This window comes from Lampetra planeri, chromosome 1 (assembly GCF_965212315.1).
Source record: "Lampetra planeri chromosome 1, kcLamPlan1.2.h2, whole genome shotgun sequence".
NCBI lineage: Eukaryota > Metazoa > Chordata > Hyperoartia > Petromyzontiformes > Petromyzontidae > Lampetra > Lampetra planeri.
Genome location: NC_136107.1, coordinates 9042041 through 9063233, shown reverse-complemented (window position 1 = coordinate 9063233; position 21193 = coordinate 9042041). Strand labels below are relative to the sequence as shown.

At 40.3% G+C, this 21193-nt stretch overlaps 1 protein-coding gene across 9 annotated transcripts in view; it reads left to right on the top strand.

Annotated features, from left to right (window-relative positions):
• LOC144742273 (RNA-binding motif, single-stranded-interacting protein 1-like) overlaps positions 1 to 17866 on the top strand; it is a 244966-nt gene extending 227100 nt beyond the window's left edge. For 3 of the 9 annotated variants that reach the window (XM_078624780.1, XM_078592512.1, XM_078592502.1), the window contains exons 7-15: positions 428 to 534; positions 1014 to 1057; positions 1582 to 1675; positions 1865 to 1915; positions 5197 to 5241; positions 11037 to 11147; positions 13324 to 13404; positions 14213 to 14305; positions 15312 to 17866. In XM_078624780.1, the coding sequence (XP_078480906.1) occupies positions 428 to 534; positions 1014 to 1057; positions 1582 to 1675; positions 1865 to 1915; positions 5197 to 5241; positions 11037 to 11147; positions 13324 to 13404; positions 14213 to 14302 (623 nt within the window). In that variant the 3' untranslated portion in view covers positions 14303 to 14305; positions 15312 to 17866. Of the gene's footprint in view, positions 1 to 427; positions 535 to 1013; positions 1058 to 1581; positions 1676 to 1864; positions 1916 to 5196; positions 5242 to 11036; positions 11148 to 13323; positions 13405 to 14204; positions 14306 to 15311 lie in introns of all 9 variants that reach the window. The other 6 variants (XM_078592477.1, XM_078592485.1, XM_078592450.1 and 3 more) reach the window with 6 other exon arrangements.
• Positions 17867 to 21193: the final 3327 nt, after the last annotated feature.

The window sequence follows — 21193 nt, the reverse complement described above, 5'->3', positions numbered from 1 at the left end:
TACTGCAGTATCTTGAATGAAAGCTCCATGTGAGATTTTGCCAGTTCTGTGAGATTCTTGGCCTACTCACTCCTATATGAAGCCAACGGCTTTGAATTGGTATGGAATGCTCTTGAAATACTTCAGTGTGATGTAGTATATTTACCTGTAAGCCTGCCTACTTACCTATAATCCATTCGACCACTTTGGCTTTCTGCACGAACCTGTCTCCGCTTGTCAAATAGTACTGGGTATTCTTATATTAAGAAAGGAATTTGATCGCCTTAACTTCTTATTTGACCAACACTGAAAAATGACAAATAATAATAAAAAAAAGTTTGCCCCTTTACATTCCAGTGGGTGACGAGCTGCTTCCGTTACAAGTAAGCATGCTGGCGCCTGCGCTGTAATAACCGTTCTCACGTGCTGTTACCTACTCACTCCACAGTCCCTCCAGAACCGCTGCTGTGCAAGTTTGCTGATGGGGGACAGAAAAAGCGTCAGAACCAAAACAAGTACACACAGAACGGCAGGGCCTGGCCCAGAGAGGGCGAGGTGAGTGCTCCCTCACTGCTGTCCACAAGGCCGCACTCGTTACACACAAAGTGCTTGCCACAAATGAACCACAATAAAACCTTGCTGATCTCGTCAAGGAACATTAACCATCACGTGAACTCCGGTCATCCTCACAGTGGCTTTTGACTAGCCATTAGGCAAAGACGGTCACTGCATCACACACTCAGATTAGCTTCTGTGGCTGTCTGGAATGCTCTTCCTTCTGATATTAGGAATCCACTGGAGCTATGCACTTTTAAATCTAGAATGAAACTAATTTCTTTAGCACTCCTTTTTGTGTTTAGTTTGTTGTCCTTGTTGGCTACGTACGGTGAGAAATAAGTTCTACATACATACATGGCCACAATACAAACCACAGTGCATTGTTCCAGTATTGCTGGCGGTTTCTGTCTGCGGCCTTTGTGTATCTCTTGAAATGCTTTCCATATACGGCTTGTTCTGGTTTACTCACTCTGCAGACTGGAATTGCGGTGACATACGACCCCACAGCGCTACAGAATGGGTAAGAGCTCAAAATAAGTACAACATAAGCCTATTGCATAACAGACGTGTTGCCAAATCCGCTGCATTTTTTCTATGCACTTTGTGTAATTCTGCAATGTCAAATATTCTTAAAGTGACTTCCTGGTAACATGAGTTCACCATCGCTGGTTTTTCCAAGCCAGTGGTATATACATTCCACATTCACATGGCAGTGGACTGGTTGTTTCAATAACAATACCACTTTCGTGATCACAAAGTGGTACCAATTTTATCACTGCTAAAAGGAATCTGAGGCTGAGTTGCTCCCCAACTGGAATTTGAACTTGCAACCGTCAGATCGTCAGTCCAAGGGCTCTGACTATATTGCCAGCCATCCGGATTTCAGCATTGCACCCAGTGCTCCATGATGTCGGCAATGAAAAGCAGTTACTTTTTTTAAAATGTACATTTGCAAAAATGGAATGTGTTTTTTTTCCAAAGGCATGTGTTAACCTACATTCTGGACATAAATAAATAAATTAAATATCTCTCTCCACTCTGCAGTTTTTATCCATCGCCGTATAGCATTGCGGCAAACAGGATGATCGCACAGACATCAATGACGCCCTACATCGCATCGCCTGTTTCCACCTACCAGGTAGGGAGCCTCGTAATGAGCTTCATTAACACGCCCGAACGCGGGGCTCTGTTTTGTCTCGTTTGTTTGCCTCCAGAGACCCCTTCTCAAATTGTCGTAATGCAAAGTGTTTTTATTTTATTTTACGGTGTCGCAGGGCACCAGGTGTGACAACTCACACTCTCACGCTGTTCTATCTCCCTTTCGCAGGTCCAGAGTACATCCTGGATGCCCCATCAGCCATACGTCATGCAGCCTACGGTAAGAGCATCTCAGAGGCGCGCACAGTGCCATTCGTATTGCTCGAAGCTCCATACCTATTTTTTACACACAACTCAAAATACCACCTTGCGACTGCCATCATGAACACTCCCTTACAATGGAATTGCGTATATTAATGGGATAATGTTTCTGACAGTGGCACTGCTGCAGAACAGCATGAGAGAGAGGAAATGCAAGCAGAGTGTTCTGACAGACTTGTCTTTTGAAATAATTTTGCTATGTGGTGCTATGAATAGACAGCATAATGTGGAGAGATATACGAACAAGCATCCTAGCTGTCATGTTTTATTAACCATTAGCAGTTTTTGTGCCTTACTTGGAGGGTGTCTTCTTTAAAATGCTGCTCAGTGAGAGCATAAGTAAATGTAAAAATAAAATGTTACATAGTTCTGGTGGGACTGATGCTATTAGGTATTTAATTGTATTAATTTGCCGAGATGTCCAGCCCAATGCAGCATTATTTTCATAATAGCCGATGTTGGTTATTTAGCAAAATCTGGGGGCAAGCAGATGTATGGTGCCTTCCAGTACAGAAGCACATGCATAATACAGAGCTTTCTGTTTAGTGCTTTTACAAGAATACGATTTGAACTACAGTGATTTTTTTTGCGTGGTTAGACTGCATTTTTGATTGCACATGCACCTAAGTAGGTCATTTCAACAAACAAAAAATTGTGAGACTGTATTGGCAGGGAAGCACAGGCACAAATAACAAAAACTAAATATTTGTCACTAGCACTGACCAAAAACGAAGACGAAATAATTGGTGAGGGAGTATTGGGTAAATGCCCTTCTTAATAGCAGGTCATTGTAAGTAGTTTGTTTGTTTGTTTTGCTTGTAGTTACAATCTCCCACAATGCTAGCAGCTCTATCATTTATTTGGGCAAAGCCAATGTGGGGAGCAACTATTAATGGTTCAAAGCAAACGCACAATCACTGGGGCAGCACTCACCTCCATTGGTGACCCTGAGCCAGTGATTAAAATTCCACATTTTCATGGCGGGTAAACCTGTCGAAACGACAGAGACGATTTAACTTCTCACAAAGTGGTACTCACTTTGTTGACTCTGGAGGGATGATGGGCTGAGATGAGCCCTGGCCAGGTTTTGAACGCACAAACTTTATAATCGCAGGTCAGGCACTAGCCCAAGCCACAGTTCCACCCTAACGGATTAAAAGTTATTCTAAACTTAAGCTGTGATATTCTCCTTTGCTTCTTGGTGTTAAATGTGTTGCTGCACTCAATTGTAGCTGCGCTCTGTGCTCTATAACACTCTTAATGTGGTTATAACCATGGCTGTGAAACATTCACTCGCTGAATGTAAATATGTTAAGAGGCACCCGCATGTTTGCAGCTGTGCTCAATTTCAGTGGGCACTCACCATTAACAATGTGATGCACGATCGCATGGCGAAACTTGTGCTTCATTGGGGGCCCTTGTATTCTTTAATGTAAGAAGGCAATTGGAATAATTTCCGCCGTAGGCCATTAAAAGCCCTTTATTTCGTGCGAACGCAGCTGTTAGTAATGCGGCACACATCAATGCTATCTGGATATCGTCGTATCATTTGGACGAGTGAAAATATTGTGAGCTGCAGTGCCGCTGCTGTCATGCGACTCATTGCTCGAGAGGCATGACCCGGCCCTGATTGACCCCGTACAAGGACGTGTTAACACTGCACATTGTCAGTGTGCATGTCCTGCTCGTGTAGACACATTTTCTCAGAGAACCCACCATAAGTCATCCATCCGTCTAGGGTTGCTTTAACGAATACCACAAGTCAGCATTGGTAGTTGTCCTACGGAGAGACTGCTCCGTAGAAATTTGGAATTTTCACAATTGACTCAGTACCACCCACAGAGGTTGAGCTCTGCCTCACGCCTGTTTGAGTGTGGGGAGATTTTGACCTTCTTGACTAATTTCAACTGGAATCATTTATTTTTAGGCTAGTTTTAATCGTGGTTAGTGCACCACTCATCCAGTATTTAAAGAACATTAAAGCATTGGATGTTTCATAGGCATATTGACAAATCACCGACAATTAGTTCGATCTCCTCAGATTTTGGAAGCTAAGCAGCGTTGATTGTGCTTCGATGAATGACCACCGGGACTAAAAGGTGTAATAGGCTGCAGTGCAATGTGGTGGGCATCAGGCGGCAGTGAAACACAATCCATTGGTGAACTCTACTTATATGCTCCCATTTCCCTGTATGCGAAGCATCAGTTTCCAATAAAATGCCCAGTCACTTGATTAACCAGTCACACACTGGTGAAGGTTCGCAATCTCTCTTGTTTTTATTTAGACTAGACCCAGGGTGATGAGTCAATTATATTATATTGTTTAATTGACTAAACATTACATAATCGGCTAACTTTTTGTAATCGATTACTCTGGCACTTTAAAAATGGCAGCCGGCCCATAATTCATCCTCCTGAAGGCAGGAAACACCGTACAAGGCATGTCCAGCGTGACCCAGCTGATTATACCAATGACGCCACTACACCCCACCTATCACCTCCTGTCCAGTGACAAACGTGGGAACCAAGGTGGGAAGATATATATATTTTTTTACAACTGTTTTTTATTTGTCCAATTAGTCAAGTATTCGAATTGGTAATCGGCAGATTAATCGGTTAATTATATAATCGTTAACCCAACATGTACACAAGCACACATGCACAGGCACACACACATACACAATGTGTAGATTTGTACTTCCTTTGTGGTATTCTTGTCCTTGTTGGACAGTTTCTAAGATAAGCAAGCATCTTTCAAGTGTATTACTTTTATACCTCGGTGCCTAAATATCAGAGTTATGCCATAAAAAAAAGAAAAACAATCTCTCTTGAACTGCCAGTGGATATCCACACAGCATATCTACCCTAGATATTTCTAAATGCTTTGCCAATGATATAATAATAATGCTAATTTCTAAATCTACAACAGCCTCACTGAATCCTAATTATTATTTTCAAGAGGTTTATTTTTGGTTGCAATATTTTGCCCGTTATTTTTCTGATTGTTGATATTGTCATTGTGTTCAGTTGGTAAAGTGTTTGTACCACACAATTGTGTGGTGATGCGTTCAAAGAGAAGCGCCACCACGGTCGTCACCTTTTTCATTTTACCAAGTGCTACATTGAGTGTGTTGATTTGTAGAATTACCTGATATAAGGATTAATAATAATTGTTAGTGCACATGGGAAATTTATACGTAAATATATTCTTAATTGCTTTCATTACACACACACACACAGCTGGTTTACATGGAGCAATCCGGCAGGAGAAGCCTTCAGAGCAACGTAAATATTCCGTAACTTACACACACATGCGCTGTTCTCCTCACTCGCTGTGTGATAACCCATGTGATCACACTTGTGCATTCATAATGGCCTTCATCCCAGTTAGGCTTTAGCGCAATATGTGAACAATAATTCACTTGTACATTTACCCACACAATCCTGCATTTTAATTACAGTATTAGGAACATTCAATTGAAATGTGTGCCCATTAAATACACGTTAAGCTGTGCTTTAAAATGTATTTTTTTCCTACACACTCCCTGCTCACTTGATCACTAGTTCCATCTTAATATTAGTGCCTTTACACATTTGTTTTGCTGCCTCGTGTATTTGAATCATGACATGCGGTGACATTCATACTTCTTATACATCTAAATTTAATTGCAGTTGTATCATATTGGGCTTTGCATAGTCATGATGCTGCCTTGTACCTTTTGTACTTAAGTGGCTTTCATTTTCTCTTAATAAAAATCACCAAATACCTCGAAGGTTGCTCCTGCACATGGATTGTTTTGAGTAAACACAGTACTCAAACTCGACATGAGAGCAATGTTTGTATTCATGTTTTAAAATCTATATTACATTGTTGCAGTTCTCTGTGCATTCAATAAAGCTTACTGCCCACCTGCTACGAATTTTAAGACACATCCCTTGCCACAGGAAGTATAGCAATTGTTCCTTTGCACTGGGACTGCCAGGGTATAACCTACATTAAAGTTTTACTTTTGGCAGTTTCAGTGATAGCTCAATATTTCTACTGGCTCGCTTATCCCTGCAATGTGTAATTTTCAATAAATCAGGCTATGTGCTCAACAGTGAAATTCATATTTTATTATTCCTAAGTATACGGCTATTACATTGTCCACCGTTTTCTGGAAAATCTGAATTTTGGACGTGAGAGCAGTAAAGTTAACTGCACAGTAAATATACCCAGCACAATCAGTCTTGGTCTTAATAATTTAATAATAATAAAATCCCTCATTCTGACACTGACAGAAGTCACAAAGCAGCTAAGAGGCATCATTACGAAGAAATATCACCAACATTTTCCAATTGCTCACTTGTTGTCCAGCTGTCCCATCTGCTCAGAGCAATGCGGCAGCCACGGTAGATGATGATAGCTCAGCAATTTGTGAATTATATAACTTCAATGACAAACGGATATCTGTTGGGACCCAAACGCAGTGCAAATAATGGAAACTAATTTACCCTGGTAATGTGCGTTGACTCCCGGGTGTTCTATAAAGTGTTATGATATGCCGAAGCACAAATGCACTCTTCACCCCAGGCAGCCGCTTCAAAAGGCTGTCATCCTCCATCACTATTGCTCTCAACCACAAACCCTTAGAACGTCATTTGGGCTGTCCTAACTTCCGACCCAACACTCAGTTGCTTCTCTCAATCCTCAAGGCTATGACCCAAATAGGGCGTGTTTTGTCTGAGACTTTAAACTTGCGCAAGATCCCTCTCACTCGCTGTATGCCACTTGCATGAATGTGGTTTCCATACTCTTTGATTTTACCGAAATAACCAGAGTATGGCTTCTTGCAGTCACGAAAGATTAAATGGGGTTTGTTTTGCTCAAAACAAACCAGCACGGACCCATGATGCGTGGCTGTTATCAAGTCACCTTTATGCCCAAATAACCTTTTATTTTGGAATTTCAATTTGGAATTGTTACGTGGAATGGGTGGAGTGGTGGCACGGTGATTAGCGCACTGCGCTATAAACCTGTTAACCTGTATTAATGTAAAACAGTCCTGACGTAGAAAGATCTTTCTGAATAAACCAAGCATCCTGAGGCCAAAAGCAAACAGTGACACGAGTGCAATTTTGTGTAAAACAAAACATGATAACAATGTTAACACGCCATGCTTAGTATATTGGTTTTGTGCAAGACTGATCGATTCAGATTCAGGAGTGGTGGCACGGTGATTAGCGCACTGCGCTACAAACCTGTTAACCTGTATTAATAATGAAATACAACTTCTCTTTTGCATGCGGTATTATTATTGCCCTTCCATTTATTTCTAAATTAAACGTTGCCGCAGCGTTAACAGGAGAACGTTTTCATGCCGGTTGAATGCCACACCATGAGCTTTGTTTCGCAAAGCTGCATGGCGACCGTACAAATGGATCAGCACTCTATATGCACGACTCCCATCTCCCATCGCCTATAATTGAGACCATATGCGTGGTGATGGACCATTATCAAATCAAGACCCACCTGGCTGTTTCTCCTAGTTGCTTTTTAGGGTCCAGGCAGCTGTTAAATGCTTGTATTCTAACTCTCAATCATTTGAGAGCCGAATGGTTGCGATTGTTAGGAGCTGCTCATACTGCGTTCTCTCAGAATGCCTTGCGAGGGCAGAACACTCGTGACGACATCTAACAATGCCTCTGTTGAGGTATGCTCTAATTAGGTGGAGTTTTGTTTCTATTGTGTCTAATGTGGCCTCTTATTAATTGTATCGCGCCAGATGAAAAGCATGATCAGAGACTTTCTTCTGTTACAGCTGAGGGGATTTTGGGGTGTATTTGCCACCGCAGGCAGCATTGGGGAGGTTGAATGAGACAGTGGTACCGCTCAGGGTATTCTGAATCAAAGGTTCCATGGTTTTACGTTCATCCTGGCCTCCTGTTTTGTGGAGCAATGTGAAGTTTTCTAACTCTGTGTAGGGTCTCTGTGTGAGGTTTCATGGCAAAATTATCCATTAGCACTTGAATATGCTGCTGTGCCACACTCAGTGGTGCATGCCTGTAACCTGGCACTTTAGATATGGGGTTGTTGGGCAAAGTAACAATATAATCGTGTGTTGTTACCGTTAACCGGCAGGGCTGCAAAACTGCCGGTAGACCAATATATGATAGCACAGCAAATAGGATGCATGCCTTTTTCAGAGTTATTCCCTGGTGCCATGCACTCTGGTTTCCTCCCACATGCAAAAGACTCATTAATGAACTGGTTAAACATCATTATGCTGGAGTCATGAGACTCAGTGAGGCTTTTAATGGATAAACACAGGTTATTTTACTACGTTTTGCTTGTTCAAATGGCACAGAACTGTAATTAGGAGGAGCAAGCTGTTGTAACCACATTGAGCAGCTTCCAATAACAATATTGTTTTCATTAAATTAACAGAAAGAAGGAGAATCATAGCAAAAAGGACAACATCGCGATGCGGTTGTCCTTGATGCGCACGGTCTATAGCGCCAAGACTCAGGGAATATATAAAGATAATGGAGTTGCCTAATCTGTCACGCCATGTTGATAGAGACATATTGGCACAGCCCATTGGTGGCCAAGAGTGCGAGTCGATAGCACGCCGATTGATAGTGCAAGAGTGAGCGTGGGTGAAGGGCTTTCCTGGAGTTGTTTAGGCAATAGGCAGCTGATGTCAGCAGAGATGCGGGCTACAACAGACGGACTGAAGCCAGCCGGCAACGTGTGCTGACTCAGGCAACGTGAGCAAGAGCGCATCTCTAGAGGTTATTCAACCTTCTCAGGTTAACCTTGAACGGGATTTAATACCGGCAGGCGGAAAGCATTTCTTTTCAGCTGAGCATTAGAAAGAGCATAAAAGCATTAAAGGATGAGGTACATGGCGCTATAAATATTTTTTTTACAACTGGACTTGCATAAATACTGTTATTTTTCTCCAAACCAAGAAAAATTGGCAATTCTAAGCCCAATGATTTGCATTGCAATTACATTATTAAGAAAGAAGGGAACGGTGAGGATTTTAAGCCGTTTAAAATTTTGGATTAGGAGTGTTTTTGTACTGCCTTAATAGGCAATAATAAAATTAAAATCAATTGTAATTATCTGACTTTTGATTCAGAACATAATAAATACATTTTAAAAACTATCAAATCAGCTAAATTTATATTTTATCTACCCCAATCACGGTGCTAATGAATTATTCAGGATAATGTAATTACATTTTTTCCTTTAGCCACTATTATAGTAATTTCTTAATGAAGCAATAATCCTCAGTTGAGAGGCCAGCCCTGTAATACTGATCAGATGCTAGACAGTTCTTGACTTAGCTTTCTCTTAATGTGCATAAAATTAATGTCTTGTGTTTGGTGACATTGCATGTTTAAAAAAGTCTATTTTTTATTAGTGCAGGTAAAAAAAACAAGCCTCGCCACCATTATTAACACTGCTTTATAACAATTTTTTTTTTAAGTAGGCTAATGTTTCAGGCGGAGTCCCCTCACAGCAGGCAGAACGCAGCCCGAATGTTTGGTCTGGTATTCCTAGAAAAAGCGTTGAAAACTTTGCTGCCTTGAAAAAGTCTGTCTTCAACTGCACTTCAAAACCTTCTAGCCTCCTCATCCCTCTAATCTGAATATGTACACATCTGACTGAACTATACAATGAAAAATCTTGTTTGTTTTAGGGGCAGGAACAGGTTGCAGACATTACAGTTTCAGTTAAAATCTTTTTGAAATTAGTTTTTAAAATGATATTACTCTAAATGCATTTTTTATCACAATATAAGCGATATAAAAAAAACAATTCGTCTAAGCCACTTGTATATTGCACACCTCATTTATTTATTGTATGTTTTTTTCACACAACATTTGCAATGCAATTAAAATAAATGAGAAAGGGCATTGCGCTTTGCGATTGCCAGAGAGGTTCTCCGACAGTTTATCGTCGACAGTCAGCGTCGTGATGTGCAGAGCTTGAAGGAGCAAGGCACGGATTTCATATCCCAGCAGTAGTCCGTGTGATTCACATCTGCACCGTACAGATCCCAGGGGCTGGCTTTAATGGAATGGAATAAATACACAAATGAATGACAGACCAATGGAGTAATGCATAATAGATGTTACTGCATTGTCAACGTCAGTATCATGTTAAAGGAGCGTCGCGATCGCTTACTGTGCTAGCGTTCAAGATGAACTCCTTGCTCTTGGGTGTTATGGAAAGTTTGAGTATGAAATCAGAAGAATAACAACCTCTTTGCTTGGTTTTATTATTGTCGCCTGCAGTTTTTGTAACGGGACTTAAATTGTTAAATTGCTAAGCTGTTAAAAGTGTAGTTTTTACACAACGATGCATCACATTGATTTGTGAACACATTTTGGTGTATAATGCAATTTTTTATGACAACTAAATTCATCCCAAGGCACTGTGACGTACAGTAATGTACATTTTCCCAAAGAAAATTATCAATGTTAATGTACTCGCAGCACCATCGTGTGGCAAAGCATGATTACAACCAATTTCACTTACCAACGTGCAGCTCGGCTGAGTAAACCCTGGAAGCACAGTTCCCACTCGTGAGATAGCACATTCCATGCCTGCCCCGGATTTCCTTTTTTAAGTGTTAGCCTTCTCATTGTGTGGTTAAATCCAATTTATTGCTAAACCAAGATAACCAGACGTTGGAAAGGAGAGCAATCGCACACGCATATGTGGTTTATCAACCTTCTTGCTGTACTACTTCGTACTGAAAATGGGTGTCGTCCTCCATGCACTTAATTACTCCATCTCCAAGTCATCCACCAACCCTACCCTCGGGTTGCTCGACTCCACAATTCATCAAACGTTTATTGTGAAACCATCGCGATAAACTATAAATACTGTTTGATTATTATTATTATAAACAGCCCATTGCCATTCCACTGCTGGACGAATACCTCCCCAAACACTGTCAGCCATGGGGGTTCTTTTACCATATTTCAATCGCGCAAAACCTACGCAGTTGTGCGTCTCGATATGTCTGCGCGAGCCTACTTGATACGAGTGTTGCGACCCTCCTCTCTCATGTCCACCACAGGGCACGGTGCTGACGCCCCCCATGGACTCAACCATGTCCATGCAGCAGGTGGGCATGATGGGGCCACTCGCGCAGCAGATGTCCCACATGTCCCTCGGCAATGCGGCCACCGTAAGTCAGCAGCAGCAGCAGCCATGGGCCGTGCCTTGGAGTTGTATATACACCTCGTAGCAGCCATCCGTGGTGGTGGGCCCTCCCTCGTAAACGCTGGAGCGAACGATCACTTCTCTTGAGACTTACTGCGACACAGCTTAACTTATTTAGCTCTGCTTTAAAAAAAATATTTGCCAAACAGAGGCTCTTGGTCTTTGATGTAAAGTAGACAACAGCAGAGATATCTCGAGTAAGGATAGCAGGTGGAAGGTAACACGTTCCTTAAATTGAGTTTGGTTATGTAATGTTGGAAAGGCGGAAGGGAGAGAAGAATGTTCCAATGTCAAGCTCTGCGGGAAGAGAGTGAGAGAAGAAATGTTCTGTCCTGCAGTGAGGCAGCTGCGCACAGTGTGGATAAGAGAGATTGGTCAAATGTCGAAACCACATCCCAGAATTTGGGAGCAAAATCAGGGCATACAGCTTCAGAGAGCAAACAACCGTGATGTCCGTAGTTGCATGCAGAGAGATGAAGAGGTTACAGATCGACGACGATTGAGTGGTTGTCGTGAATCAGTGAGCGCTGTCACATGTGATGCTGTCACTCTTGACAGTCGACATGGGTAAATGAAATGCTTCCCGTTTGACCTTGAAAACAAATTAAATGAGCTACAATTTGTATTAATGTTTTATTATCCTTTATAAAATGGATCTCTGATTCTATGTGTTGATCATAAAACACCCACCATTAAGGCTGACGATTCAACATTTATATTCTTGCAATGTTTAAATTTGTATTTATTTATTTTAAGCACAAGTGCATGAAATATAAATGTGTATTGGATGCCAAATTACTGTAGATTTCTTTTATCAGTGCACAAGAGGCAGATAACCAAGGCGTAATTTGTACATTTTCTTCCAACACGGACACTAAGAGAGGTCATTAATCAGCGTGATTTATACCTTGCCAGACATAATACCATGATTAATAGAACACAGCAAAATTACACATGCTGGAGAAAACCCTAGGCTGCCGAAGGCAGCAAAACCTTTTTCCTAAGAGAGGACGTATCTGTAAAAGTTTTGGCTTATGAGTGCATAAAATAGAAAATGCCCTGTGTAGGCATTTACTTTTCTTGCTGATGTTTACACTGCATGTTTTATGCGCAAACAAGTTTTTTTGCTTTATTTATTTGACGTGTTTCCACTATTCATTGCCTTCCATCATATCACCGATGTTGGTATTGTCATTGATGATTGATGCTTTTGTGCTCACTTGCTTGAGTTTTTTTTTGCCTTTCAATAAAATTCTTCTCAACTTTCCCGACATTACTGTCATTGATTTGTTCGTCTCTTTTGATAAATGGTTTACTGCTGACTTTTCTGCCAGGCGTTTGTGTTTTAGAGCTCATTTGACAGCTTTGGTCTATATTCATGGGCCCCTTGAAGGTGCAATGGGATTTGATGCTTCCAATTCCTTAGTTACGGGCACACATTTAGAACCAAAGGAAACCCAGTGCAAGTCTATCATCTCGATGTTTGCAGTAAATATGTGTTTAGGTGGAATATTAAACACTGAATTGGCTGGGTAACTTGGTGACCTCGTAATACCTATGTCAGAGCCATGGAGCCAGCACTGTGGAGATAAATCTTTGGTTCAAATCTAGGATTCAATCACCTGCAATTGAACCAGATTCTCAAGTGTAATGACATCAGCTTGGTCACCAATCACTGCTAAAAAAAAACCACACAATTATACTCGCTTTAGTTTCTTAAAAATTATTGCTTAATTTGGGGCGCATACCACCTCTGAGGATGAACATTTATTTTGAGAAATATATTATCGTTTGATTTACAATGACTGCCATCTAGTGCTGATTTGGAGAGATCACAGAAGTAATTATTTGGTGTCATCTTCTGATGACGCTGTCTGACACAATGTGATGCTCTGGCAGGTCATGGGAATTCCAGAGAATACATTTTTATTTTCTCATTCCATGACTCTTCTATGGCACTATTGTGATATATTTAATGGGGACAGAAAAAATACCAAATATTACATTCTACATTCATATATATGTTGTGTATACCTTTGACAGTAATTCAGATCTTTATACATATAAACAATGCTTGATCCTGTGGTACCGGATGTACACTGGTCTTCTCATTAACAAGTTTGTATTGTTTTTATTTCAAGTATATGCCAGCGGGCGGACCAGTGCAAGGAACATACATCCCACAGTATACCCACGTGACTCCCACGCCAGCCAACATGGAGGTGAGCTCTCTCCCCACAAGGTACCCCTTTCACTGCCCATGTACAGCGCTTCTGTCAATCTGTTGCTTAATTAGTGCCATGCGGGTAGTGGGGGTATATTTGATTGTGGCTCACTAAACTGGCCAGTACAGATTCGTAAAGGCGGGAAGCATAGACGTGGGAGCATAGAGGTCTGGTACAATAATGTGTTTTTTTATGCAATGGTTAATTTATTTGTTGTCATCTAAGGTGGAACTCGACGATTCAAACCAGCCACAGCAGTGCCTGACTTCAATTATAGTTCAATGCTTTAGAAATGCAGCCACATCCACTGGCGGAGCCAGTGGGGGTGGGGATGGGGTGGCACGTGCCCCCCCCCCCCCCCCCCAATGATCTGATCTAAATCCCTAATTTCGATCGGATCATTAGGGTTTATTAGTAATAAATCGGCATTTTGCGACCCCTACTGCCACTGTGTAGCATATTATTATGTGCCAGGGACTCTGTGAGATGATAGGACAATAGTCTGAGTCCATAATTGGCAATACGTAACGGCAAAGCAGTTATAAGTGACTCACAGAATTGTGCGCAGTTGCGTATACAGTACACGACTTCCCTGAAGGCATTCACCTTCAGCGAGCGTGATGCCGATCACACACGGTTACGCGTCGAATAAAAAGCAAGGGACAAGTCCTTATTTACTAACGACACCTATAATTTTTCATTGTTGGAGGGATTTCCGCCCCTACCGAAAAATCCTGGCTCCGCTATTGGCCACAACAGTCATATTATTCTGGATTCATACACGTGTCCTCCGGCAGGACCACAGTGGGCAGCACCAGCAGCCCATCTCTGTGGAGACAGCACAGGACCATGCTGCCTACTCCTACCAGCAGGGAAAGTGACAGGGAGGAGCTAAGAGGTGAGTAACACATTGCTATCCAGGTCACTTTTGTAAATGAGACTATCCTGGTGTCTTGAGTTTCTTACATGGTTAAACAATATAAAATTAAGCAATATATAAATCGCACCTGCACAAAACCTGTCAGATGTGGATACATGATGCACAAACGGAAAATGTAAAACTCTCTAGTGTGTGACTGGTCATCCAGAACAGACCATACAACACACAACGATGCAATACCCGATCCACAAATGCGAAGGAGACATCGCAGTGATACACGCGTCTGCTCCTGACGTGGTTGTCTGGCTTGACCACCTGAATGTGAGATTGTAGTTGATGATGCTCTGCATCTACATCAGTCGTATGAAAGAAGAAGAACTTAAAATTAATATTATGTTGGAAAATACGTGTGCTTATTGTCAGTAGGAAACCAGCCATTATTTAGAAATAACAACTTTGCACCAAATGTCTTCGGGAAATGCCTTTCTGTTTGAGGCCAAGGTGGCACTTAAGTTAATATAGTTTTATAATGTTTAAAAAAGTTACCGTTAAATACCTTATTGAGCTTTGCCAGGTTATATATGTATCTGCAATGCTAAATGTTTGAGTTGGAAATTCATTAAAAAAAAACAGGTTTTTTGGTGATGTTAGCCATAAGCCGGATAACACAGATAGTGTTTTTTTTTTACAGTATTTGTAAATTACATTGTTGCATAATTTCCAGTTCATGCGATGTGTAAAGAAACAACAGCAGCAGAGCCATTTGCAAAAACTAGAGGGCAGACATCATGGCTGACTTGAGCTCAGCTGTTTAGACTTCCCTTCGCTTCATTTCGTGCTCGTCTTCTGTCCACACACGGTTTTACCAGAATTTATCTCATGACCACCGACCCACAGGTCGGCAATTCTCATAATCCCAATACGTTGTGAGATGTTGTCATTCAAATGTACGGATGCAAGCGTGGCTATGTTATATATATTTTTTTTTAATCATATATTTTTTATTTCCTTTCTCTTTTTTCAGATTAACTTTTCAAACGGAAATGATGACGTGTGTCCTGAGGAAGGCCTTTAGTGCAGCAAATGTCTACGTAGAAGAGGACATGCATCTGGTGTGCACAAGCTGCAAGCGGGACTTTTCCTTTGACTAAAAATGTTCTCGTGACTGCTATTTTGGGATGAGTTCTTTTAAAGAACATAAATCCAATGGCTGACCTTCAGATTCCTTTATTTTGCTATGGAAGAATTATTTTTAAATGAGAATCTGTCAAAAATTGTTAAATGTTTGGTTTGCGCATGACAAGTGAAAAACAAATACATGTGATTGGATCGAATGGTAGTGTTTGTTGGAAGAATTGAAACGAGGACAAAATTAAATGCATTAGTTCTTCACATAGATTTTTTTTTGTTACAGTTATGTCTTCTTGTAAGGTTTTTGTAATACATTTTATTTTTAAAAAATGAGTTATATTGTCTGGCATAGAAATGAGCGGAATTGTGTAGATGTTAATGTAACCCTTTTTGTTTAGGAGAGACGTTCGTGTGCATTTTTTTTATATTGTAGGGTTTAATTGGTTTTAAAATATTTTTTCGCTGGCCTTAATATTTCTGACATTTTTCAACGATGTATTAGAAAGGGAAAAAAATCACTCGCAATCAGCATTGGCGGTTGTCGATGTTACTGCGTCATTGGGTTGTGATGTGGGGAGGGTTTGGCATTCGAGGTTTAGAGGGGGGCGATTCAGCTTTTTTGAGACTTGCGCGAGAAAAGGATCTTCATTTTTGGAAGATTCACCTTTTTGCTAAATTAATTTCAATTGCAAATTGTAGAATTTTAGAATCAATGTTTAGAAATGATTTTAATATCTTTTTTGGGAAAAATGCTTTGAGTCAACACAATTTTTTGTACACTCAAAGGAGAAAAACAATGGTAATGTTTGAAAAGTAGGTTTCATGAGAAACGGTGTTTTTTGCATTTGAAAGGAGTGGCAGCAGTATTGGATGAGAAAAAACGGTTTTTAAAAAAATATGGAATTTGAATGCTTTTTAATCGTAATGTAAAAACGTGGGCACTCTGAGTTAGCCGCTGGGTGTTATTTAAGAAGGCATATTGTGTGGGTGATTCGAAATGCCTTGAATACAGTATCCGATGGCATGGCGTGTCCAGTAATGATTTGAAAAGGATATTTTTCACCGGTTGAGTGGGATTAAAAATTATGAATGGGATATCTATTAGAGAGACTTGGTTATACGGAGTACCAAAGATGAACAAACCAATTTCATGTTCATGAAATGTTTCTTTGTTATTTAAAAAAAAAGAAATATTTTCTTTTGTTCTTTTAGTTTGGCCAGACCATTTTTTTGTCTCTGTTTTTATTTTTTATTTTGTTTGGTTTAGTTATGAAGGTATATTTACTACACGTGGTCACACAAAATACATTTGAAGCTATGAAATGTTTTTTTTTTGCTCCAAAAATGAACGGCTTTGAACGCTGCACAGTCCTCTTAATTTGTAACAACCTGAAGAATTTACCTTTCTTGTAACGACTTAGTGGTTTTTAATTTTTTAATTTATATTACAGCTATCATGGTATATCTACCTCAGGTTGTGTTATTGGTTATCATGTTTGCTGGCTGTCTGACTTGTGACAATCAACCAAAAGCAACGGGGTTGTGTGTTTTTATCTTTAGTTATGAAATACAGGTTGTTTCATAGCTTCAAATCGTCTTCATGGAATGATTTAATTTTCAGATCTTGAATTGTTAACATGCAATTTAATTTTCCTGTAAATCATGGAACGAATATTGAATGGTTTGATGCGGCTGGGCGACACTGCTGTCTGGGACAACTGAAGGCTTGTTGAGATGTATGCAGGTTCTTTGGTATATCCATTAAAATATTAATTATTGATGGTGGTGTTCATCTCTAAAGATGGTTGTTGCTGAAAGTAATTTTTTTGTGAATGGAAAATACAAAGAACACAGTTAAAGCTATCAATAGAAGCCTCTGCAAAGCCCAAACCATAAGTTTCAGACAGCAGTGTAATGGTGACTCGTCTAAATTAATACATTTCTAACTTGTCGTGCATTTATTTTTTTGAGAAAAAAAAATCTCCTGTTCCATCTCATTTTACAGCCATGAAATAAGTTAAAAAAGATAATTTATGAAGAGACTTTTTTGTACAAATACTCATAGAGATGTCTATATGGTCAAGAGAGATTTTTTTAAATAGTTTTTTTCCGTGCCACAAACTTTCCAGAAAGGTGATCTTTGTCCATGTTTTTGTCTCTTTCTCCTGTGTCTATTTGTTATTCGTTTTCCTTTGCTGGGATTTGCTATAAGTAGTAGTAGTGCACGTTTATGTAAAAGTCTGCAAGCTCACTTTGACTCAGTCGTCAACCTTTGACATTTTTTGAATTAAAAAAATGGTTGCAGTAACAATCTGTTGAAATGTTTGTTGTTCGTTGTGGGACATTAAATACAGGAGCCTCCTGAGGAAAATCATGACTTGGTGAGTATTTTGTCAAACATGGATGTCTGTTAAATAGAGGTTTCTTAAATAAAGCTGATTAAATACCGACTTTGTACGAGTGTCTATACGTGATGGGTACATTCGAATACCACTTAGCCAGAACTAAAGTCCAACATTCAGGAATTCACTCAGCTTTTGCTCTTCATATTTATTGTGTGTTACATAGAATTTACAAAATAGTTCTGCACTTTTGGTTTTTGAGGGAGCTCCGTGTGAATGTGTGGATATCAAGTAAAATTGGCAACGATTGAAACCAACAGAGGCCATGATTGCCTTTGAATGTGGCCGGTGAGCCATTATCTACAAGCTGAATGGATCTTCCATAACCAGGTAAAAAACCACCTAATCTCGTTTGCAGGGTAGATATAAGAGATTACAGGAGGAATTCTAACTTGTGCAACTCCGAAGAAGCAAAGTATTTAATTCTGCCATGGTCTAAAAACAACAGTTTGTGACACAAAAGCGTCTGCTGTTCACAGCCGTCGACATTCTGGATTCCAGCAGCTGCACTTTGAGGCTGTCTCACGAAACCTGTCAGAGATCCTCTTTGAGGGTATGTTTTTGTACCAGCACTACAACATTTCTGCCATTAACAACATGACATTGACCATTACAGCACCGCCTGTCTGATGAGCTGCCCTAACCCTTAGCTCTCCGATGTGTTTTCACGTTAGTACGCATGTAGTCTGCCACAACGTGTTGATGCTTCGCTCCATGAACGTCGTGCCTAACGACATGCGGTACCACTCGAACACTCATTTGGAGAAATCTACAACACAAGCGCAAAAACCTACGCATTGCCACTCTTAACCTTCAGCCACTGGATAGACCTGATGCACCATCATAAACAGACACACGCGACTTTGGCTAACGGAGTGATTTTTTTTGTACGGTGGTTGGTTAATTTAGCAGAGACGCCAGTTCACGACAGTTTACTCTGTGCTAACTTGCATGCCCGCAAGTGAACAAGACAAGCTGGTTGACACACCCCTGCCCTCCATAAAAAGGACCTCGTGCCCTGGTTGCTGCTCATCACGTGGTGATGGGGCCTTAGACGGGACTTCAAACGAGCACAAATTCACGTTAGATGTGACGTGTACAAGCTGTTACTTGGACCCTTTTGTATTGCCCAAACCATATTACCATATTTTCTGGTTTTGTCTTGTCTTCTTTTTGGTTTCATAAACTATTGCCAATTGCATTCACTTATTATTTCGGTTGATTGAAGTAATTCTCATACATGTGGTTTAAAAGCCACGTACATTTGTTTATGAGTATCGTAAAACGACGTGAAAACCTGTCTTCAACAGTTAACTTTTTATGAACCGCAGCTTGTAAAGTGTTTTACTGTGAGAATTGTTGGCCATTATTTCTGTCCTGTCCTTGCCCCCTTCATAATAAAAAAAAAATCCTCCAACATTGCCTTAAATGTCGTGAACATATGAACCGAAATGAAGCCTAAATACACGCTGTAAAGTGTAACAGTTGGGGTTTATATGTGACATAACAGCCCAATAGAGCACATCTCAACAGTAAAAATGAAGCAGCCGTATTCTTTCAATGTGCTCTCATACCTCAGGTTAAAATGTCATGATCCAAAGTCGACTTTGTCCTGAACATATTACACTAAATTCGTCATTGCATTACAAGGGCATTACTAAGTTCTTGAATAACTTAAGATAAATTTGTTTAAGCCATGTTTCCACAATATGTGAGTGAAGCTAATAATTATTGCGTGTCAATCGATGAAAAGCACCGCACTTCAGACAATATAGGTTAAAGCGGAAGAGAAAACGGAGACAATCCATATTTGCTCAATGCATTATTTAAAATTGTGCAATGACTATACAATCAATCGCCTTGATTCCCTGTCTATTAATAATTCACTTTCACCAGACCTACAGGGAGCATAACATTTTCCAGACCTCCCTTTATATGGAAAACTTTTGTTAAGAGCTCGGAGGGGTGTTCACAACATTGCATGTATCAAAGTGGCCAATGGGAGAACACGGCATCATTTTGGAGGGGAAGAGTTATCCTGAGGCAGCTGAATGGGCCTAAGGAGATTGGTGATTATCATGCTGATTTAATCTCACGACAATCCAAGGCCGTAATTATAATATGCTCAAAATGTCCCCCCCGCCAATATAGTGCTATAAAAATATTTAAAAATAATTGCTATGCTATGTAAATAAATAAATAACCAATTCGCTAAACCTTGGCCACAATATCTGGGCTTGTCTTCATATAACAATGTATAGATTTTTGTTCATATTATTGTGGTTATGGTTGTACTTAATTAATCCCTAATCTCTGCCATTACATACAATGAATAAAAAAACAGAACAATGTAATACAATGCACTAGTAGACATACATAAATAAAAAGTCCATCCCATGTGTTAGTGAATTTTTTAATATTTTAGGCAGGAAATGAGTTTTCAAATTTCGATTTTTTTTTCTGGGGGGGGGGGGGGGGCCCAGACCCTCTGGAAAATTTGGTCCCCCCAATGTTGACTCCATGGCTACGGCCTTGCGACAATCTATGAATAGATTCATTAAAATTTGGTGATGCACCCTGTCACACGCAATGACTTCTATATCAACGAAACACTGTCAAACTTTTAACATTCCTCTCAACTGCTGAAGTTGCTTAGTTGAAGTTTCTGGATGGCCTCAAGAGGATAAAAATCGTTTAAATAACTGCATTATAATTCATTTGTTGTTTACTTGTATTTCACCAGCCATGATCAATCCACTGCTGGATGAAGGCTTCTCTTGGTCTAAATTGTCATACTTCACTATCCTGCAATGCAACAATCCGCCATAGCATCTGCACACGAACTGGTTTCATCGCTCCATTCCTCCCTGGACATCCTCTCAGACTCGTTCCATCCCTTTGCTACCACTTGATAATAATAATTCTTGACCATCGGTAACTAACTCCTTTTGGCATCGCGTCATTATCCTGCGGTTATTGTATCATCCATGTTATCCTCGTTTTGTCTCAAGTCTATTTCCATGCATGCTTTCTCTCCATGATTCTTTGCCGATTGTGTTCCGTTTTATTCGTTCATGGCCTTGTTCCTGATCCACACTGTGGCATAACAGCTGCTGTATTTCACATCGATTAAAACACTTATATTTACCCGCCCCACCCACCACCATTACTGCTGCGTATTTCATGAGTGGCAAATTAACGGCACAAGCCACCATAGTGGGACTGTGGCCATGCAAGACAAACTCCGGGCCATTTAGTAAACCGCTGTAGTCTGCGTCCTTTCAGCGAAGGAGACATTTAAAACGACAAAGAACTGAAGCCCTCTCGTGGCTAACAGCATTTAGGTCATGAACACTGCTGCTATCATACGCAA